Source organism: Haplochromis burtoni, unplaced genomic scaffold (assembly GCF_018398535.1).
Source record: "Haplochromis burtoni strain Fernald_Lab_line unplaced genomic scaffold, NCSU_Asbu1 Contig_29, whole genome shotgun sequence".
NCBI classification, from domain to species: Eukaryota; Metazoa; Chordata; class Actinopteri; order Cichliformes; family Cichlidae; genus Haplochromis; species Haplochromis burtoni.
Genome location: NW_024582390.1, coordinates 1,270,560 through 1,293,677, shown reverse-complemented (window position 1 = coordinate 1,293,677; position 23,118 = coordinate 1,270,560). Strand labels below are relative to the sequence as shown.

General features: G+C 40.3%; 1 protein-coding gene across 4 annotated transcripts; it reads left to right on the top strand.

Moving 5' to 3' along the window:
• The first annotated feature begins 6 nt into the window (after positions 1–6).
• On the top strand, positions 7–23,067 carry LOC102310605 (collagen alpha-2(VI) chain). 4 transcript variants are annotated; one of them, XM_005918294.3, is made up of 28 exons: positions 7–2,475; positions 5,049–5,217; positions 6,248–6,858; positions 6,941–6,961; positions 7,355–7,420; positions 7,517–7,570; positions 7,656–7,700; positions 7,828–7,854; positions 7,950–7,976; positions 8,080–8,124; positions 8,213–8,266; positions 8,439–8,501; positions 12,893–12,955; positions 13,046–13,099; positions 13,198–13,233; positions 13,318–13,380; positions 13,781–13,843; positions 14,128–14,190; positions 14,286–14,348; positions 14,429–14,479; positions 14,566–14,664; positions 18,342–18,404; positions 18,560–18,595; positions 18,691–18,736; positions 18,821–18,973; positions 19,449–19,904; positions 19,983–20,021; positions 20,104–23,067. In XM_005918294.3, exons 2-28 carry the CDS (start codon positions 5,055–5,057, stop codon positions 20,703–20,705), a joined length of 3,126 nt encoding a protein of 1,041 aa, XP_005918356.1. In that variant the 5' UTR covers positions 7–2,475; positions 5,049–5,054; the 3' UTR covers positions 20,706–23,067. The 4 variants fall into 4 exon arrangements, with proteins under 4 accessions (XP_005918356.1, XP_005918355.1, XP_005918357.1 ...); XM_005918293.3 differs by lacking the exon at positions 7–2,475 and adding an exon at positions 2,547–2,990; XM_005918295.3 differs by lacking the exon at positions 7–2,475 and adding an exon at positions 2,997–3,310 and having other exon boundaries at positions 6,251–6,858.
• Positions 23,068–23,118: the final 51 nt, after the last annotated feature.

The window sequence follows — 23,118 nt, the reverse complement described above, 5'->3', positions numbered from 1 at the left end:
CTGTAACTCCAGTTGGATGCTGAGACATCGTGTTTGCAGTGAACAGAAAACTACAAACTTCCCTGATTCACTGCTGTCCGAATTATTACCTGGAAACTGGACGTTATCTGAAGACAAACTACTAGAATAGAAGATTCATAATCTTTACTGCATCATGATGAACAAATGGATGCTATCACGGGAAGAGTTTGGAGTATCTTCTAAACCTTTCCAGCGTCTTTCTAAAGAATTTCTTTTTTTTAAAAAAGGATTTTATTTAAAAAGTTTTAAACTTTAAAAAGTATAATGATGATGCTAACTTATAATTCAATTGAAATTGTATGTCACAATAATTTATGTAGTATATTATTAATATATACTATAATAATATGGTATAGTAAAGTATATAAGGTCTCAAAGTCCTGGCGGGTCTTTCTACATCAGAAAAATTTGATTTTATTTTTTGGATTTTTTTTATCTAAATGTGGTTTTAAATGACTGTTGGATAAGTACACATGTTTTTTTCGTGGGGGTTTTTTATGGAGATTTTCATCCCAGATGTGTAACCTCAGTTTCAACAAAGTCGGGACACTGTAAAATGTGCATTTGAAAATAAAGAATGCAGTGATTTTCACATCTTATAAACCCAAATTGTATTCACAGTAAAATGCAGAAAATATATCAAGTACTTAAACTAAGGTGTTTATCATTTAATGAAAAATACTAGCTCATTTTGAATTTTATACCAGCACATCTTCAAAAGGTTGGGAAGGGGGGAAACAAAAGGCTGACAAGCTGAGTAGCTAGAATCCGATATCATACAAGAATGGGAGAATATTCCTCTCCCAAAGGTCCAGCAGCTGGTCTCCTCAGTTCCCAAATCTTTATGGACTGTTGTTTAAAGAAGATCAGCTGAGAGTTCTTGATTATATTAGAAGATCTCTGCTCATACTGAGAAACTGAGACTGCAGGCTCATGTGTTGAGACTTGTCAATCACGGGGTAGCCACTCCTCTTAAGAATACCATATGTTTGTCTCTACAGTATCCAACATGGTCGACCACAAATATGAAATATTTATTTAATGCAATGAAACCATGATCCAATTTTAAAACTGATTACTGAGGTTATAGTATAACTGAGCAGTAAGGTCATTTTCCCAAAGGTTTCTGTACAATTTGATTTCATTGTGCAACCAAAGTATCCCCCTGCTGGCCATTGTAAGGAATGCATATTTAAGACACTGCATTAGGCTTGACTTTTAAGAGACACTGAGCCCACTCAGTCGTTTTTATCCACTTAAATGGTGTGTGCATGACTGATTTTACCTCTGGTGGGCCACGTTTTCATGGTATAAAGTTACGGTCCAAATAGTCCTGCAGACTCCAGTGTTTGTTTTGTCATCTCACAGATTATGTGACCTTATACAGCAAATAGGAAAACTTTGTCTTTATCCACTGACTGTGACATATACTTTTGCTGATGCTAGCACACCTGCAAATTATTATTAAAACTGGAAAATAATAATGAAAATATCTGCTCGTCTGCCACTTTATTGGCCTGATCATTTCAGTCACATGACAGCGACTCAGTTCATTTAGACATGGTGAAGACGACCTGCTGAAGTTCAAACTGAGCATCATTTAAATGCCACAGTCTACCCGAGTATTGTTGCTTACCATCCTTATCTTACACCATCGTACTTGCTGTTGTTGTCCATGTCACAAAGCTCAGATCATCTCAAAATGTCATCTTGAACATGGAAAACAAGTTCAGTGTAACTCAAACGGCATGTGGAGTCACCAGAATTCAGTCAAATTGAGCATCTTTGGTATGTGGTTGAACAGGACATTCACATCACGCATGTGCAGCTGTGTGATGTAAAATGCCCTTTGTTGTAATGCCACAAAGGATTAAAGCAATTCTGAAGGCAAAAGGGGGTCAAACCGGTACTAGGTACTGTGTACTTAATAAAATGCCCCGTGAGAGCTTAAATGTAACGAAAAAATTAAACTGCTTTGTTTTGACCACTGGTGGCGCTGTGGAGCAAAGGTTTGATGAGCGGGTCCACGTTCATGTGAAGGGCACACTGTGGCCAAGTGGACAGGGTGTTCTAGGAATCCATCCTACCTGACAAACCACCCTACCCTTGTTTCTGCGCATGCGCACAACACGAAATCCAGTGGCGAACCGTCCTACCTTTGTGAATATGAGCTAGAAACATACTCTGACGGGTAAAGTGCCAAACCATGCTACCTTTGTGAATGTGACCGACAAGCATAGTTTAACGGGTAAAATGAAGTGGCAAACCGTCCTGGCTTTATTAATATGAGCTACAAGCATACTCTGATGGGAAAAGTTAAGTGGCAAACCGTAATACCTACTTACATTTGTGTTGGAATTACTCTGTGACAGCAGAAATGTGCATAAACTACTTACGGTAGGACGTTTTGCCAAAGTAGGACCGGTGGATGCTGGCTTTCTCACTGAACTACAGGTAAAGACCAGGTACATGTGGATGCAAACACGCCTCCATATATTAAATATATACATTTTTTTTAATTAGACCTCATGAAAATGTACCCAGAAAATGGAAATAGGAACATTTCTTTAACAAACAAACAACAAAAACGTGCTAATTAAAGTAAACTGCATGCTCGGTTTTCACATTGTCAGCATCTTTCTTTGTCTCTTTGATTTTAAAGTGAGAAAAGCAGTCAATCCTCATCTTTGACAGGCTGGAGGCAGAAAACACTCATCATTTGATTTTCCTTTCAACAGTCTGATCTAATAACTGGATAAAGTGAAAGTATGGTAAAAAAGAATAAAGCTTCTGCACTTAAATTCCAGCATGACATCTCTCACGCTGTATAGCCTTGAAACATAAACAGAGGGGGTGAGTGTGAGCAGCTGTCTCCATGTAAGGATATGTAGCACTGGGAGCTGATGTGTTTGTAAAGCTGCCATTAGAGAGAATCTGCTGTGACTCTGACATTGAATCCGTCTGATCAGGTGGATAAATGGCTTATTTCAGCCTTTTCTATTTATTCGAAACCTCTTAAGTCTCCAGACCTGTCCTGGAGACCTTGCTGATCTCCAGCTGCCAGCAAACAATCATCTGAACATCTCTCTTTCTCCAGTGACGCCTGCGTCTCTAGCGCTCGTTCGCAAACGACCCAGAGCTGCCCCTCCGTCCCCCCTCTAATGTTTTCTTATTGGGAACAGTCCCGCTGAGACGGGTGTGTCAGGTTTACCATCTGTAGAAATTGCTTGAATATCTTGTAGGTCTCTAATCGCAGCTTGGAGTTTACTTTCTCTTTTCCGTCGTCTCGGTAAGCAGCCTACATTTTATTTTAAATTTACCGGAGATTTAAAGGGTTGTACTGCACGCTATACCGACTGATAGACCGTATAAATTAATCTTCTGGTTACCTCTTTTTTCCCTACAGTTAATGTGAATTTTAGAATATATTTAGATTCTCTGTGGTGTAAAACAAAAACTTTTTTTTGACTTCTTTCAGAAAAGAAAAAGGTGTTCCATCTCTGTAGTACTCCACTTAACATGACAACATAAATTAATTTTCATTAAATGCTTATATATATTATATTGCATGTTTATTTTGAAAAGAAAAGAAAAGAAAAGAAACTGCCTAAAACATGAAATTACGTTTTAAAGGTTAGAATTGGGCCTGTGTCTGAAATCAGTCTTCACATGTTTTTTTCTTAACTTCTAAATGTGTATAAAGTAGATAGATTTTTATTTTTGTGTGCCTGTGTGTGGCTTTTCTGCCATTGTGTGCCTCAAGCTACGTTTGAGGCACACAGTGTGTTTAAATAAAAGATTTAACAATACAATTAAGCATCGGCACAGGACACTTTGTTAGGTATAATCTGTATAATGTATAATCTAATAAAATTAAACAGGACTGCTCTACCAGAGAGTCGCGTTTCTGATTTACTTTTTATTTGTTTTATTTTTTTGATCATGTTGACATTGAAATGTTAATAAAGTAAGTGGAGCATTCAGAATGCATTGGGCAGCTTTCAGTGCAAGTGCAGTGTGGTAACAGAGAAGAGAGTTGACTTTGAGCATGGCATGGTTGTTGTTGACAGGATCTGAGTGTTTAAAAAACTGTTGACTGGAATTTTCCTGCACAAAATTGGATGATAGAAGATCGTAAAAAACATTGCCTGGTCTGATGAGTTTATTCCTGCTGCAGCATTTGGATGTGATGCTATCAGTTAAATATGGAGCAAAATCTTGTGTGGATTGTTTTTACCACCCTGTTGAATCCATGCCGTGAAGAATTAAGTCAGTCCTGAAGGTAAAAGAGGGCCTAACTCAGTACTTGCAAGCTGTATGAAGTAGCATGTAAATACAGTATGATTTTAATAGAATAAAACTGTTCAGTATGCCCTCTGGGACGTGATAGAGCGGAAGCATTAAACCAAATAAGTTACATTCCATCTCTGTGCAACATCAACATCAGCACCCCCGCCCACAGGTTGGATTTTTATCTTGTTGTTTTTTTGTATTTGAAATTCCTGACATGAAATAGTCTGGAAGCCCCTCCTGCAGACTGAAGTTGCACTAACCAGCAGTTTTAAGATGAGTTTTATTCATTTGACATTTCTAATGTTGGTTTATGCTGTTGGAATTTTCCACTTCCAGAAAAAAAATTGTAAATTATCACCAGCAATAACACACCACCGTCTTGTCAGCTCTTATCAAACAGTAACTCTCGTGGGATGGTAGTTCCACAGAATCTTTCCTGCTCCTTCTGATTTCAGTTTAATTAAACAGGTGGGATGAAACATGCAGTTTCAAACATTCTTCTGTCTTCTGTTTCCACACAGTGCGGTTGTTCACTGACATGACTTAAAACAACATTAAACATTCCTAAGCGCTGTGTAGACGCCTTCTGTGAACACTCACATGTTTGACAGCTATTTCCTGCATTAAGTTACAGCTTTACAGTCAAAAATAATCTCTGAAGAACAGTTTTATTCATCCCTGCTTGTCTTGTTTGGGTTTTTCTTTTTTGTTTCGTTTCTTTTCTTTTTTTGCAGAAAAAAATGGCAATGCTTTCAGGGTTTGTCTTTGTATTGCTGGTCCAAACTGTAAACCTTCAACTTACACCTCGAGGACCCAGACCAATACCGGGGCGAGGTGACAGTCCAGAGCCAACGGTACCTCCACTCTTGCCTGAACCCACACCAAGACCTGAAGGCTGTGAAGGTGAAGGTTCCCTTAATTTCTTTCTGGGTTAAAATAATGGTAATTTATTTTGTTGTTTTTTGACTTTAATTGATTCAGCTGTGAAAGTATTTGGATCCTCTGTATACCAAAGTAATCTAGAGTCAAATGTGAGGATACCTGTGTGACAGCATGCAGCTAAAGCTCAGCTAAAGGAAGCACAGCAGTAAATTTGCAACAGAATGGCTGAGAAAACCAAAGAATGGAGCTGTTGCAATGGTACAGTTAATGTCTAGACCTTAATCTGATTGAAATGCTCTGGTAGAAACAAGCTGTGCAGAAGGAAATGCCTGCAAACCTCAGTAAATGCAATGCTGTAAAGATAAGCGGCCAAATTTTGTCGACGATGATGTGAGAGACTGATAAAATCATACCAAAAATCATTACTTCAAGCTATTGCTACTTAAGGTAGTTCTAATAAGGTGGTTATATTAAGATGGTTCTATAACCTGAAGCAAAGGCTCCAGCTCCTATGTGCTCTTTAATTTCTACACGTTTTAGCGAACATGTGTTTTCCTCTGCAAGACTGCACAATCTTAAACAATCTTGGTTTGCTGTGCTCAGCTAAAAAACACAAACAAACAAAAACTAAGCCAGATGATTGACCAGTTATTTCCCCTCATGTCCCTTTTCAAAAAATAGCTTCAGTCATTTTTGCACAGTGACCACGATTTACAATTATAGACTTAAAAAATAAAAACACGGCGTCCGGTCAGCAAAATTTGAATCTGAGAGGCCTGTGCTATCTATTTAGCATGTAGTAGTAGTAGTTAGATCTCTGCAGCACAACACATAAATGTCTTATAGTCCTCACATTTTTCATCATTTTCATTCTATCTGTGTAACCTGGCAAAATCAACCAGCCCAGGACACAAACTACACAGATTAATTTGCTGCTTTTTATTATGATGTTTCAAGTATTAAATAATTAGGATGAAAGTGATGCATTTCAGCATCTAAAAACAATTGAATTATTTTTCTAATTAAAAGTAACAGCTGTCTTCTCCTCCAGCAGGTATAATCGACTGTCCCATCAGGGTGTACTTCACTATTGACACCTCAGAAACCATCGCATTGCAGGAGCCCCCACCTGGCAGCCTGGTGGAGAGTATCAGAGAATTCACAAAGATCTTTGCCGAGAGGCTGGCTGATGAGGAGTACAGGGGCCATATCCAGATCACTTGGTCCATAGGTGGGCTGCACTTCTCCCAGAAGCAGGTGGTCTTCAGCCAGCTCACAACCAGAGAGAACTTCATCAGGAATCTCGCTTCGATCCGATACCTGGGCAAAGGCACTTACATCGACTGTGCCCTCAAAAACATGACTCACCAGATGACCCAACATTACACAGAGACGAAGGCGGTTCTCTTCGCTGTGGTCATCACTGATGGCTATGTGACAGGAAATCCATGTTCAGGGATCAAGGTGATGGCAGAAAAGGCCCGGGATCAAGGGATCCAGATTTTCTCAGTAGCAGCGTCCAAGGAGATCGATGAATTTGGAATGCGGGAGATAGCGAACTCTCCGTACGAGCTGTTCCGTGACGACTACATAGCGGTGGAAATCGTTGATGGGAAACCAAGACTAAGCACTAAAACCATTGATCGTATCGTAAAAGCAATGGTGAGCTGACTTCTTTTAGCCTTAAAATGTTGTGTCAGGTGACTCTCACTGACTGCTGTCTTTTTTCTCTCTTTTTTTGCAGAAATACCAAGCATATTTACAGGTAAGAAGGTTACTCATTATGTTAAGTTCCACATAATGAGTGTATGTGCAAGTAATCCCTATTAGCCACAAGCTCAGGATCCAACCTTGTCAGTTTCACAAATTTTTTGTACTGTTGGCTGTTTGTGAAGTCAAAGAGAGGATATGTTCCCCCCGCCCACTTGCCTTTCAAATACTCTCTTTACCAAAGACAACCAATCAGAACAAAACTGCCACAAAAGGAATGGGGAAGGAGCTAAAAAGGCTTGTTTCAGTCACTCATGCAAAGCTGCTATAAGTCCAAGACTGAAACAATGAAGTTGGAAATTAGCAGAATAGCTTCCTTTAAACAATTCTGGTATTTAAAAGGCTTTAGTCTTTTAATATTGTTTTGTTTTTCTCTTCCATCTCACAGTGTTACAAACCAAGATGTTTCGAGAGTCCTGGGCGCCCTGGACTAAGAGGTCCCTCAGGTCCAAAAGTGAGACTTAAAAACTGAATTAAAGTCAATAATTTTTATTATTGCTCGTGCCGATGATTCATCTTTTGAAATGCGTATGTACTTGGATCTTTATAGGGCACAAAAGGAGACAGAGGCCCTCCAGGGCCAAAGGGTGAAAGAGGAAGACAGGTACCTAGAATTTACGTCTAGAAACCTAAATATATTTTAAAAAGTGCATTGTTATTTACTGAGTTATATATTTGTTACATTTCAGGGTGATCCTGGCATTGAAGGTCCAATTGGACGACCTGGTCCAAAGGTTTGCTGAGCCCAACTCGTTGATGATTTTATTTCATTAAAATTAATTAAATTATTTAACTGATTTAATTAAAATTACACGATGTATTTTTAATCTCATTAATGTGTCCTTTTGTGCTTTTCCGTAGGGAGAGGCTGGTTTAAAGGGTGACAAGGTAAGAGTTAAAATCCTTATATTTCTCATTTCTGTTCATTTATTAAACTGAAGGAAGTGTTTGGGGGGACTAATGGGTCTGTTTTATCTCAACAGGGGGAAATTGGATTAACTGGAGCAAAGGTAAAAAAAAAAAAAAACAGTTTAATGCTTCATCTTCGTGCACCGCAACATCCAAAATTAAGAGCGTTTATGCACTGAAGTTCATTTTATCTCTTCGCTTAAGGGTGTTGCAGGTTCGACTGGCAAGAATGGAACTGATGGGCAAAAGGTGAGTGTTTACGGTGAGATTTTTACTGTAATGGTAATCTGATTATAAATATACTGATATTATATGAATGCTCCTTTGAAATCTTCAGGGGAAAATTGGACGAATTGGAGCTCCCGGTTGTAAAGGTGATCCAGGCGACAAGGTAAGTCGAGCATTTAATATTTATTTGTATGTCTTTGTTTCATTTTAACAACTTATATCAGCCATACAGCTGCATGTATTTCACTGATTCTCTTTAACATTGACTTTTTCTAGTATTGTTAGCATTTCTGGTTAAATGAACCACTGAGACACTTTTTATTTGTCTCTAATAGGGACCAGATGGCTACCCAGGAGATGCTGGTGAAACTGGACTATTAGGTGACAAAGGAGAAAAGGTCTGAATTAAATCACAATAATCTAATCATTTCGGTTCATACTGAAAGAGACAGAGTGTTATTTAGAGTGAACAAAAAAATATATTCACACGATTGCATTTTGGTATGTGGTCAGTTGGTAATTTCAGCACTTGAGTCTAGAGTGAAGTATTCACAGTAATTAGATGGATTCTAGTGAAGTCATTTCCATACTGTAGTGGTTATCACATTCACCTGATAATAACAAGCCCAACGTTGGGGGGTCGCAAACCAGTGTAGTCGCAGTCCTGGATTAATGGGCAAGCTGCATCAGGAAGGGCATCCGGTGTAAAAGCAAATATCCAGCTGATGCAGCAACTTTTTGGCAAAAAAAGGCAGCAGCTAAAAATATCTGCCGACTTACATGTGTTTTGGTGAAACAATCACAAGTTTCAGAGGGCATACCTAATTTATTTATTTAATTTCATCCATCCATTCGCTTCCTCTTATCCTTTTCAGAAAAGTGGTCTTGTAGTAAAGATTGACCCTCACAAAGACCAAAAAAAAATACATATTAAACCTTGTCTATCTAAAATACTAGTAGTTGGTTCACTTAACAGAACTTACTGTTTTAACCCGACATGCCAGCTTGTGCAGGCATTTGGTGTTTAATCCTAGCAGATCACAATTGAACTTAGCTGAATTGAATTGAACTCAGGACCTTCTTGCTATGCGCCAAAAGTGCTAACCACCCTGCCACCTGTCATTTAATTTCAACAAGTGAAAGGAAAGTACTGTCACTAGAAAATAGCGTGAAATTTTCAGTGTGCTTCTTAAAGGTGGCACAGCAGAGCCTTAAAGAACCATTTCTAATATTTCTTTAGCTTTAACAGGTGTCAGAACAGCTGAACGATGTGATCTGCTAGGATTAAACACCAAATGCCTGCACAGGCTGGCCTGTCGGGTTAAAACAGTAAGTTCTGTCAAGTGAACCAACTACTATTATTTTTAGTTGGGCAAGGTTTAATATGTATTTTCTTTTGGTCTGTGTGAGGGTCAATCTTTACTTCAAGACCACTTTTCTGCCTATGTGGTGCTGGTGCTACAGCAACACATTCATAGATGATTCACAGATACCGTGATTCATAACATTATGGACTGTTTATTAAACAGTCAAAATGTGCTCTGATTACCAAAAGGTACAAGCACCAAGAAAGGTCAGAGAAAAATATTTAAAGACCAGCTGTTTGGAGATCTCTAAATCACCACACGTCTCCTTTATCTTCTGCAGGTCTGGACTGTAGTCAGATAGATAATATAACCCCCAAACTCCTTTTAATAACTGCTTTACCTTGAGGTTGACAAAAGTTTTGTGAGGTGAAGGAAAGAGAGTGTCTCCTTTATCATGTCATATTAAATTAGTTGCCCCCCATACACACACACACACACACACACACACCCACTGCTGCTCTGTAGATGTGCCCCTGTTTCCTGTTACGCTCATACTGCAAAATTTTGCCCAGCAGCAGCTGCATTTCTTTTTGCCTGTTTTGCGTGTTTAACCTTTTCATATCTTTTATTATTAGATTTTGTCTTCCTTTGAAAAAGTACTCCTCTGCTCCTAGCAGACCTATCAACACCACCACTTTCATGGGAACATGCCCACAGCTAGATTGGAAAAACCTGACTGAACTTATCCTGTTGATAAGGACTTTGTGTGACTGCTTAGCCAGATTAATGACTGAAAGATATCCATGGTATGTTGAATTTGCTTGGTAGTGCAGCCTCTTGCTGTTGTGCTAATAAGAGCTTTAGATTATGATATTATGTATTGCCTTTCTGTGGCAACACGTTTGCCTCAAAAATGATAGATTAGGCTTATGTGGGCTGTCTGACCGTTAATTGAAGTATAAACAGAAAAGCCCTCCACCAAAAACACTGTCGTGTTCAAGACGAATGAGGGAACGTGAGAGCAGCTTCAGCCAGTGAATTAGAGTTTAACAGCTCTCATTAGTTAAGGCACTTCTGTGACACTGAGATGTGCATTGATTTGTGGGTGCATTTTAAAATATGCCTGTCACAACGGAAGCAAAAATCTAAATCTTTCAGTTTGTCTTCTTAAAGGATTTTTTTTAAAAGCTATAATTAGGTTTTTGTCTTTTTTTAAATTGATCTTAAAAATACTTGTCTGTATTGCGTGGCACATGGTGTAGTGGTTAGCGCTTTCACCTCGCAACAAGAACAGTCCAGAGACATGCGTGTTTGGTTAATGGGTGATTCTAAATTGGGCATCGGCATGAATATTAAAACAAATGTCACAAATTCCAGAACTCCTAATCTGGACATAGCAGTTAACATGTGCCACCAAACAGTGTGCTGACATGTTAGCACCTTCATCGTGCTGTATTCATAAACAGGAACCCCCTCCCTTTTCCAGCCATGCAAACATAACATATGTTATGCAGTGAAACGACAGCACATAAATACAAAGAGGAAATGCTCTTTTTTTCATAATTAAATCATCTGACATAGCTGACGGCTGCAGCAGCTCGGCAGACATTTTTTCTTGACATATTTGTGTTTATTCTGTCAGTACATTCAACTTGTACAGCTCATGCAGATGTAACTGTTGGTACTGATGATTTCCATAATTATGCGTCATGAATGTAGCCAAAGCACAGCTCAGACTAAATATTTGGGCTGTGTGCAGACATCCAGTCTCGATCAAAAGTTTAAGACCACTTGAAAAATGACCCAAAAAAGAAAGAAATCATAATTTGCATGGTTGGATCTTAACAAGGTTCCAAGTAGAGCTTCAGCATGCAACAAAAAGAAATGAGGATGAGCCGAAAAAAAATTTGAGCATACAATTTATTGAAAACAATGTTTAAACTGCCTGATCAGTTTAGGACCACACCTCAAAAAAACAAACAAACAAACAAAAAACCACTGTAACCTGCAGGCACTGTGTACCCTAACGTTGTCCTGTTGGTAAACCCAGCTGTTACCACACAGACAATGTTGCTCTCTGCAACATCTGGACATAGCCAGCAACCGTTTGACACCCCTGCACCTCCTGAAGCTCCATTGTTCCACTGAAGGAAAAAGCACCCCAGACCATTAATGCGCCCCCTCCACTGTGGCGCGTAGAAAACATCTCAGGTTGGATCTGCTTGTCATGCCAGTAAGTTTGGAAACCATCAGAACCGTCAAAGTTACATTCTGATGTTTATGGGGCTCCAGTCAGGACCAGTAACGGCCTTAATTTGGTTCAAGGACTGTCCAGGGTCTTTACAGGCAGGCAATTGGATCCTCCAGCTCAGTGCTGGTGAAATTTCTTTGGGTCTTCCACTTTTTGACTTTTTTGTTCCATAACGCTAGGAGTCATTTGAGAAATTCCAAATGACAGTCTTACTGCGCCCCACCTCAGCAGCGATGGCGTGCTGCGAGAGACCCTGCTTATGCAGTTCCAGGGGTGCACATAAGTGAGCTGTTTGAAGCCAGCTCATTTCCTGCAACCACTTTTCCAAGAATACGCACTTCTTTTGCGGTTCTGACTCCTTCTGACATTTGTTTGGAGGTGTAGGAACACCAAAGTAATTGCTTAAAGGAGCTTGCTTCTTCGACATCTTTAAGAGTTCTAAACAAATGTCTGTCCTCTTCCAGAAAATCGTATGTACGCAAACGCGCGTTGCAACTTCTTATCTGGTGCGTGTCTTTTATTTTGACCGCGCATGCGCACCTGCGGACCACTTATGTGCACCCCTGGCAGTTCAACATCTCGACCACATTCAAAAAAGGGAACATTTTTTTTGCCATCAGAACGTCATGACAGTGTGACTACCTGACAGAAAATGACAATGAATCCACATTTTTGCACAGATTTGGCCTTTGAATGGCATGTAGTTATACATTTTTGATCAGCTGTAAAACAGTTTAAGCGTTGTTTTCAATAAATTGCATGCTCAAAAAATGTTCTGTCTCGCTCCCATTTCTTTTTGTTACATGTTGAAACTCCACTTGGAACCTTGTTAAGATCCAACCATGCAAAATATGATATTTTGGCATTTTTAAAGTCTTAGATTTTTGATTGGGACTGTATCTTTGCCCATGCTCACTCGACTACAGAGTCAATGACTAGACAATCAGACATGACCATTTTTTTCCTTATAAACTTATTTTATTATCGTGACTCAAGAGTTGGCAGTTCGTCTTGTAATCGGAAGGTTGCCGGTTCGAGCCCCGCCTCCGACAGTCTCGGTCGTCGTGTCCTTGGGCAAGACACTTCCTTAGGGACTAGTAAAGCGCTACAAATGCAGGCCATTTAACATTTTTTTAGAGTTCACTGAAGCTCAGTTATTAATAATGTTACATTATGTCCAGTTATGTATTTTTTGTGGCTTTTCTTTTTGATTGTTTTTGCATTTGTTTAGGGTGACACAGGCCTTCCTGGAAAGCCAGGCCCCCCAGGCCCTAAGGGTAATCCTGGTCTGAAGGTAACCTTCAAATTAAAAAACAAGTGGAAAAAATACTGAGCGCACAACAAAGAATTTTCTTTACTTTAAAACTGAATGTCTGCTTTTTAGGGTGAAAGAGGAAACCAAGGAAATCCAGGACAGCCTGGACAAAGAGGGAGTCCGGTACAGCCCTGAATTTATTTTATTTTATGATTTTTTTACATGTGCACTAAACTGATGGTACAAAATCAACTCTCAAATTAAACTGTTGACACTTGCAGGGGAGAAAGGGTTCACCTGGGGCAAAAGGCGAAGAGGTATTTGACTCGTGTTTTTACTTGGAAAAAAAAATCCCCATTTGGAAAATAGTTAAAAGAAATTTACTAAATAAATATTCATAGGGGAGGAGAGGAAACCCGGGAATAAAGGGATCACAAGGAAACACTGGGCCAAAAGGGAAAAAGGTAAGCTTTTGTCATTGTTTTTTTTTTAATGAATTGTCTTATTGTATGAATGGCATTTCATTTTCCGCTTATTTTAAGCAAAATTGCACCATTTTAGCTGCTGGTTTGAAATACTGTGAAACACTGGCTTCCTGTGACCTTTTAAGAAAGATGAATTAAGAAAGAACTTTGAGGAAGAAAGTCTGAAGTGTGCTTGTGGTTTTTAATTCTGAGGAACTGAAATAGTGAAATCCCAACTACTATAACACAGTTCTGTCTTTCAGTGGGTCATCTCAGAAAAATTCCTCAGACATTTCCCTGAGGCAGAAGTATTACCTCCCTGTTACTGTTGTGTCTTGTATATATTGGGAAGTAATTAATGGTTTGGTATGAATTCTGACACATTCATTTATTTTGTGAGGGAGAGCGAGGCCCGGAGGGAAGCAGAGGTCGGCCTGGGGAAAATGGACTCAAGGGCGCTAAGGTGAGGAGATCACGCTGTGGGTGGATTTTTGATGAGCAATGACTCAGAGGCTTCCCAAGAACCTGGCATGCCTTCATTAGACATTCAACACTGGAGCCATGCCTTCATCATAAAAACACTTATTTTCCAGATGAAAATATCAGAAACTATACAGTAATTTGAAATGATTAGCTTGAAACTGCCAAATCCACATCAGTGAAACTCATCCTGCATGTGCCTGTGTGGGCTGGAGTCAAGGTCGAGTCCAGTAAAAAGGGTTGTCTGTTATTTTCTCTCTCTGACAGGGGGACCTGGGACTACCGGGACCGAGGGGTCAGCCAGGAGAACTAGGCGCCCCTGGACGAAATGTTTGTTCCTTTATAACTTTATCATCATCGCCATCATTTTCTGCTTTTTCAAGTAGATTCTTTTTTTATTTGAATTTTATCTTCTGTGGCTGCAGGGCACAACGGGAGATCTTGGAGATTCAGGACCAAGGGGAGACACTGGGCCACTTGGACCAAAGGTAAAAAGAAAGTCTGAGCATTTCTGTTCATGATTATCAGTAAATAATTTACTCTCATCCACGTTGTTTTTCTTCTAAAGGGTGACAGAGGAAGGCAAGGTTTCAGCTATCCTGGATCAAGAGGACCGCCTGTAACAGCTTTCTTTTTACCTCATAAAATGACCTGCATGTCTCAAGATGTTTCTTCTTGAGGCTAAAGTAACTCTGATATTTAAAGGGAGACAGGGGTGCACCGGGTAGGAGAGGACCCAGAGGGAGCAGAGGTGACTGTGGCGCCAAAGGAGAATCTGGAAATAAAGGGCAACCAGGAGCGCCTGTAAGATGCGATTGTTAAACCACTGATGATGTACAGTTTTACTTTTATAGATGTTTGCACTCATAAACAGGACAGGACAGAGAGACTTGGCCTTATCCGCTGCCTACACGTTGTCCACAGAGGCTTTAAGACAAAACAAGAACACTTGATTACAGTTTTTCTCAAATGCTAAAACACATGTCACAAACGTTACCACCAGGTCCCCCAATGTCCAAACACAACACCCTTCTCTAAAGCTACATAAACACAACCACACCTTCCCACTGCAAAACTCAAACTCCCACACCAAGAGAGCAGCTCGAAGCTGTCAAAACTGTAAACACTATACACAGCATTACACACTACAGCAAAACAATTGAAAACACAATGCTCAATTTGTGAGAAGGTTCTTTGTTTCATAACTGCCAATGCATATTTTAGAAACTATACAGTAACGGATCGTCGTAGATCTCTGCAGAGGATTAGGCATTTAGATTTGTGAGTTTCATATGAGTAGTATAAATCTATAGAAAATCCTGCATGTACGTACACTACTGTAACACAACTCAATGCAAAAACAGAATCTATTGCACACAACAGTAATCTTGAAAACATGAACAGGGTGTGAAGTTTTTTTATTTACGTTATTCACACCACACACACACCACAATCACTGTGCGGCATCATGTCGCTGAGCTGTTGCTCGCATCTCGTCCGTAATGATGGTGCGAGGTTGTCTTGCTCTCCCTCCTGGACCTTCTCCTCTCCCATGTTGGCCTTCTCCTCTTCCTCCTCTCATTTGAACTCCTCTTCCTCATTGGCCTGCTCCTCTTCTTCCAGGGCCAGCTCTTCTCCCTCCTCTGCATCAAATTCCTCTTCCCCTGACTCTGCCTTCATCCATTGTGTTTGTTTGGAATCTTCAGCATACTGTGCACTCTGAACTTGCTTTTACATGTGGGTACAGCATTAGCAACAAGTGTCTTCAATTTTGAGTCATTGTGTGTAGTGAATGACGCCAGGTGTGTTCCCTGTGTTCAAAGATTGGTGACTGTGGCAAGCATTTTGCATCACATGGGCTTTCATTTGAGGATATGAGCAGAGTTGTTTTGCAACATGTGTTTTAGCAAGGAAAAATGTGTTTAGATTTATGAGTACAGAAGGTTGTGTTTTGTGAATTGTGTCTTCATGTGACATGTGTTTATGGTACTGGAATATGGTGGCTACATTTAGTAAATGTGTTTAGACTACTGGTCATTTGGGTTACAGGATTGGCTTTTGTGTTTTAACATTTGAGAAAAACTGTAAATTCATGTGCAAACTTTAAATTTCCTGTTGTCCATGCTGCTCTGCTGCAAAAAATACCTGAAAGTTGGTCCACACACATCCCAAAAATTGTCTTCTCACCTCTTGGAGAATGTGAACCTACAGATGGTTATGACATCCAACACAGAGCAGCGAAGCACACAGCACTGTGTGACGGCACGACAAAGGGGCAAGAGTAGACTTAGAAAACAGTTGGAAGACACAATCGGAACAAATCAGGGATAACGAGGCAGGGAATTTAAAATAGATACAGAGCACAAAACACACAAGACAACCAAATTAAGACAGGAAGCAGCTAAACATGCAGACTCATATGCAACACGAGCTGGAAACAACCACAGAGGAAAGACTCGGGGAACAGAGGAGGATCACAAAGGGAACTAATAAATTTAAACTCACCAACAGTGTTGGTCAAGTTACTTGAAAAAAGTAATCAGTAACTAATTACTGATTACTTCCCAAAAAAAGTAATCCCATTACTTTACTGATTACTTATTTTCAAAAGTAATTAATTACTTACTTAGTTACTTTTTAAAAACACGATTTACAACCTGAATAGGTGATAAAGCGATAGATCTTTCAGCCCAACTTTTTCTGCATAATCCATCATACAAAATGTAATCAAATGGAAAAGTCTCTTTTTTTAAACCTTGTTTTATCAGTTTTAATCTTTTAACTTTATTCATCAAGCACAAATTAAATTATATGCACCATTCTCTGACTTGAAGAAATTAGTTTAACATTTAAACCTATTTTCTGCACATTCCAGCACATAAAATAAAATATTTTTGTGTTTACACTCAGTCTTTCAAATAGATGCAAGTAAAACACAGCAGAAAATAAATAAAATCAAAGACTCAGCGGTCCTGTTGCTCTATTTTCACCTGTAAAGCAGGAGTGGGGTAGGCGGAGGCGTGCCGTGGTGCACGTGTGCCGCAGCGGTCAGTGGAAGAATCTGCGAGTTTCTCTGTGAAACGTCATAGTGCACTCGGTGCTTGTTTAGGGGTTTTTTTCGCTGTAAAAAGAAGTTTTCTTCCCACGCACAACGGACACTAATGTTTTTGTCCCTTTTTATGGAATCAAACTCAAAGTAAGGTCAGTACTTCCACGCTTTAAACGCTGCACGCTCATACTCTCTCCCGCACTCGATATATGTGATCCATTGTTGATCTGCACACAGCTGTTGTCACTAACGGCGCACTCGCTTACGTCACTGTCATGAGACATTCTCGCAAAAAAATCACGGTTTTAGTAACGCAGTAACCAGCGTTCCTACGGGAAAGTAACGGTAATCTAATTACCGTTTTTGCAATAGTAATCCCTTGCTTTACTCGTTACTTGAAAAAAGTAATCAGATTAACGCGTTACTGCCCATCTCTGCTCACCAATAAGTGAATGAGGTACTGAAGATACAAAAACAAAGAAAATGAAAAGCATCTGGGAATATGATCAACAGAAAGCCAATATAGAGCAATTCCTTATTAAAACTAAAAGAGACAAGAGCACTTAGAGTGTCAAACAACCCCAGAAGGGCAAGGTTTATAGATTTTCACATTTAGTGTGACTTTGACCTGATTTTCAACAAAACCAAATCAGCTCAAGCTGTTTTTGCTCTCTACAATCACACAAAATGACCCAATTACCACGAGTATGTTTTCACAAATTACATTATATTAAAACGAAGCACAGAAATAACACGGGCAGAAAGTAATCAGGTGAAAACATTTATTTGGTCATTTTTTCCTTCTTTTTAATTTTTTTAATGAAAAGGTTCATTCCACCTCCCCGAAACCAATAGTTCATTCTGGACCGTTATTATTCTACCTTAACCAATCAGAATAGAAAGCTCGGTGTTTCTGGAAATAGATGTTGCTGGGGATTTTTTTCCACCTTAAACTAAGCATTATCCACCTCTGTTGTGTTGTAATGGAGGCAAAAGCTTAGCTGACGAAACTGAAAATATCTGCAGTGCACGGCTGCAGGTCATTTGAGGTTAAGTGTTAAAAAACAAATAAATGAGGTTGAATTTAGTCTCTGGAGTGTGAGCATATCACTTTGTCTTTGCCTCACAGTGACAGTTGTAAAATATGGCAAGGTAAATAAAAAATATTTATGAATTAGGCCAAAGAACAATGCTATTTATGCTGCTGGATATTTTACCAGGTGCTGTTTCCTGTTCAAACACATTACAAATGATCAGACCACAGCAGTCCCACAGGATCACATGACACCAGCTGCATGGGTGTACTGTGATTGTTCTTTGGTGTCGTATATATTTAAATTGTCAGTAAGCCTTAACAACAGTGTTTTTGCACAGCTTTCAGTGTTTTGTGAGTCATTTAGGTTTCATTGACTGTAAAAATGTTTGTATCTAGGGTGAACCAGGCCAGTCGGGGCCGCCAGGAGAAAGAGGGCCTAGAGGAGAACGTGGACCTGATGTAAGCTACAGCCACACAGATAATGAGCTGACCATGCATGCAAGTTTGAGACCCAGGTGCATTGTTCTCTCTGTGGTGTGTGTGTGTGTGTTTGTGTGTGTGTGTGTGTGTGTGTGTGTGTGTGTGTGTGTGTGTGTGTGTGTGTGTGTGTGTAGGGGGATCCAGGACCAGCAGGCGATTCTGGGCTCACTGTGAGTAAAATTTTAAAAAGACTGATGTATTTTAATGCAAGAATTCCTTTACTCACTTCAGTGTATTACTTTAATCTGCACACATGTCACTGCAGGAATGTGATGTCATGAGCTACATCAGAGAGACGTGTGGTTGCTGCGGTAAGAAAGTATAAGCACTCAAACACAGCTTCATAAATGTGGTGTTTAAACGCGCTGATGGTCTTCTTGTTGTTTGTCTCTCAGACTGCGAGAAGCACTGTGGAGCTATGGACATTGTGTTTGTAATTGATAGCTCAGAGAGTGTCGGGCTGACAAACTTTACCCTGGAGAAGAACTTTGTTATCAACACCATCAACAGGCTGGGATCTATGGCGCCCGAACCTACATCAACAACAGGTAACGTCAAGCAAGCAATCGTTCTACAGATTTACCCAAAAGAAATTAAAATACACACCAATCTTCAGTAACACTGTGACTCTGCAGAAACAACTACAGACTAAAGTATTTCAAATCGTGCTACATAAAAATGGTTGATTAATATTCATGCTGAGAACACAACACCAAAACAACAGTTTGTTGTTGTTTTTGGAGCAAGTTGCTAAATACCCAACAAGAGAAAATGAATAATATTACAACTGTGATTCATCCAGGGATGTTTTACTTGTTAAGACTACAGAGCCACTTGTCACTTGCTGACATTATAAATTATGATTGGAGTAAAGCCTGCAACCGCCGTGCTGCTGTAAATGCATCGGTGTTACCGAGTAACCCCTAACAGATTTATCTGTGATGCTTTTCCAAAAAGATTTACAGAAATAATAAATGTAAAAGTTTGACTTTTAGACTGATTAAAGATGTGTGTATCTCCTAGGCACAAGAGTTGGAGTTGTACAATACAGTCACAACGGGACTTTTGAGAGCATTCGTCTCGATGACCCAAACATAAACTCCATGACTGCATTCAAAACTGCAGTGAAGAATCTGAGGTGGATTGCTGGGGGCACCTTCACCCCCTCTGCTCTGAAGTACGCCTATGATAACCTCATCAGGGACAGCAAGAGAGCCCGATCCAAAGTGTCCGTCGTCGTGGTCACAGACGGCCGCTTTGACCCCCGAGACGACGACAATCAGCTCACATACCTCTGCAACGACCCCGCTGTGGTGGTGAATGCCATCGGGATAGGGGACATGTTTGACACCAGACACGACAGCGAGACTCTGGTGTCAATCGCATGCAACAAGAAGGATCGGGCTACTGAGATGAGGCGCTACAGCGATTTGGTGGCTGATGAATTCTTAGAAAAGATGGAAACTGTCCTCTGTCCTGGTAAGCCTGTACCAATGATCTCAGCAGCCTGACAGTACTAGTCCTTGTGTGTTTGTCTAACCTATGATTTCTCACCAGATCCAGTCATTAAGTGCCCTGATCTCCCCTGTACAAGTGGTGGGTTTTAGTCATAGTTATATGATTGGTTTATGATGAAACGCACTTCAGGAAGTGATTGCTCTTTTTTGTTTCGTTTCAGAACTTGACTCAGCACCTTGTGTTGCGAGGCCTGTGGATTTGGTATTTCTATTGGATGGTTCAGAGCGTCTCGGGGAGAGAAACTTCCTCCTTGTTCGTGAATTTGTTCAGAAGGTTGCAGACAGGCTGGTACTGGCCAGGACCAGGACCGATCGAGAGCGAGCCCGTCTGGCACTGATGGAGTTTGGCAAGGAGTCAGAGAATCGGGTGGCTTTCTCTCTAACACATGACCCTGTCCAGATTGTTAACAGTTTAACAGCTTTACAGTATCTAGATTCTTCTTCAAGCGTGGCGCCCGGCATCATACATGCCATCAACAACATCCTGGTTAGAGGAAGCGCCCGGCAAACGAGGCCCAATGCAGAGATTTCATTCGTTTTCATTACAGATGGTGTCACTAACAGCGACAACCTGGACGAAGCGATCAGTGCCATGCGTCGTCACGAGGTGGTCTCCACCGTGATTGCCACAGGAAGTGATGTTGATCAAGAAGTCCTGACAAAGCTGGCTATGGGGGACCAGCACGCCATCTTCAAAGCAGAAAAATTCTCAGATTTTTTAAGGTCCGGTATGTTTGATCGTTTCATCCGGTGGGTGTGTTAGAGAGAGAATGCTCCTGTGAGCCAATACTGGTGCTACATCCAACATTTTCAAGGATAATTAAAATTTATTTCAACCTGATAGTATTTTACATTAATGTGGCTGTTGTGGCTCTATTGAGGAAAGCATCCTACAGTGAAACAAGACTGTGCTCTCTGCAGCTTTATACTGGGTCATAGTGCAGTCCTTGATTTTACCCTCTGAGGATATCTCAGATATCTCTGAGGATATTCTCCATCTTTGAGACCATGCAGAGCCAAGAGCCAACTTCATCCTCCACTTTGTTTAACACCTCACATGTGTACTAACATTTAAATTAAAACAAAACTTTGACAGGATTTTGTTTTAGCAATTTGTAGAAAATCATCCCAACACTTTCATTTTTGGATGCAGATGCAATTAGCAACAGGTCCACTCCAGGCAGCTAAATTCTAAGCTTAGGTCAGAATCAAAAGCAAAAGTTAAAAGACTACATTGTCTGGATAACCTCAGGAGCTCGCGCTTGTTTCCTCTTGAAGCTTGTAGAGCTGCAATGGCCAAACTGATTGGGGAATACACAAGGTTGAAATAAACTAGATTTCTTCTTTAACCCATAGACAGTATATAAAAGAAACACAGGCACCCACTGTGTTTGAAAAGTGAAGCCATGTGCCATACAACTGAGGGTCTCTAGGTGCTTCCTTGTTCTGTCAGTGGTTAAAGTAATTCATTGGCAGCTGCAGCTCAAGCAGAATTTATGGTCCCGCAACGGTGGTGCGTTCACTGTCCGGTAGCAATCCAAGGATGGCCTGTCTGCCTGTTGCCAGATGGAGGCAATGTGCAAAATATGTGGTACAGCAGTCTGTGGGTCACTCTAGCTTGTGCTGCTGTTGGTACATCAGACAGCCGTGAAGAAGAGCGACTTTATAACATACAAAGAGCTGAAGTGAAAATGAGTGTTTAAAAACAATGAAAAGTGTCCAATGTCTGTGCTTTTCATGTTGTATTCTTCCGCTAGCAGTCCCTGCTCTATTCCGGCCCACTTGTCAATGAATCAACATTCGGCACACGCTTGCATCATCTGCTTCTAGACACGTGCAGTCAGAATGTTGAGAGGCCTGCACCGGAGTGTGTCTGGGGTGGGTGGAAAAGAAACGTGTACACAGACGGACACATTTACAGGACCATAAATTACACTTTGCCTTGTGTAACTCGATTTAAGTGGGACTAGATTTTTTTTTAATATACACTATATTACCAAAAGTATTCACTCACCCATCCAAATCATTGCATTCAGGTGTTTCAATCACTTCCATGGCCACAGGTGTATAATATCAAGCACCTCCATACGCAGACTGTTTCTGCAAACTTTTATGAAAGAAAGCTCTCAGGACATCAGTGAATTTCAGTGTGGTATCGTGATAGGATGTCACCTGTGCAACAAATCCAGTTATGAAATTTCCTCGCTACTAAATATTTCATAGTCAACTGTTAGTCGTATTATAGCAAAGTGATGACAGGGACCCAGCCATGAAGTGGTAGGCTACATAAAGTCAGGATTAACAGCTGCTGAGGGTCATAGCATGCAGAGGTCACAAACTTCCTGCAGAGTTAATTGATAAAGACTTCATGTAACCTTCAGATTAGCCCAACAACAGTCTACAGAGAGCTTCATGAAGGTTTCCATGCACAACACAAAGTGTCAGGGTTGTTTTTCAGGAGTGGGGCTTTGCCCCTTACCCTTTTAATGCCTCAACACAAAACACAACAAGATATTTTGGACAATTTCATGCTCCCAATGTTGTAGAAACAGTTTAGGGAACACCTGTTCGCAGAGCACAAAGTAAGGTTCATAAAGACATGGATAAGCGAGTTTGGTGTGGAAAAACTCGTGAGCTGTGGGCCAAACCTTCTCGTCCAACATCAGTGCCTGACCTCACAAATGTGCTTCTAGAAGAATGGTCGAAACTTCACATAAACACACTCCTAAACCTTCCCAGAAGAGTTGAAGTTGTTACAGGTGCCCAGGGTAGGCTGACAATAATAAACCATTAAGAATGGGATGTCACTCAAGTTCATATGCATGTGAAGGTAGACGAGAGAATACCTTTGGTATATAGTGTATATGGATAAGTGGGACAAAACCTTTTCCATTTTGAACCATTGTCAGCATACTCATGGCCCTAATTAAATTGGCATTCCCACCTCAGAAAGAGGTTTTTTTTCTCCAAGAGTTTCTCACATGTTTCACCCTTTTTTCCAAATATGGTCACTTCTGGCTCCAAAGTGCTAAAGTCAAGGATTCAAAATGGTGATCCACAAACCAAAGGTTGGCATTATGGTGGCAACGTTCTCTTTTTTTTATACAGTCTATGCTTTAAACACAAAACTGGTTTAGTCTGCTATGCACTGTATAATTTGCAAATGATGTCACAGC

Coding starts and splice junctions, on each gene's coding strand:
- LOC102310605 (XM_005918294.3), top strand. CDS start 5,055: ATGGCAATGCTTTCAGGGTTTGTCTTTGTATTGCTGGTCCAAACTGTA. Junction 6,859..6,940: donor ATCGTATCGTAAAAGCAATG/GTGAGCTGACTT, acceptor CTTTTTTTGCAG/AAATACCAAGCATATTTACA. Junction 8,502..12,892: donor TAGGTGACAAAGGAGAAAAG/GTCTGAATTAAA, acceptor GCATTTGTTTAG/GGTGACACAGGCCTTCCTGG.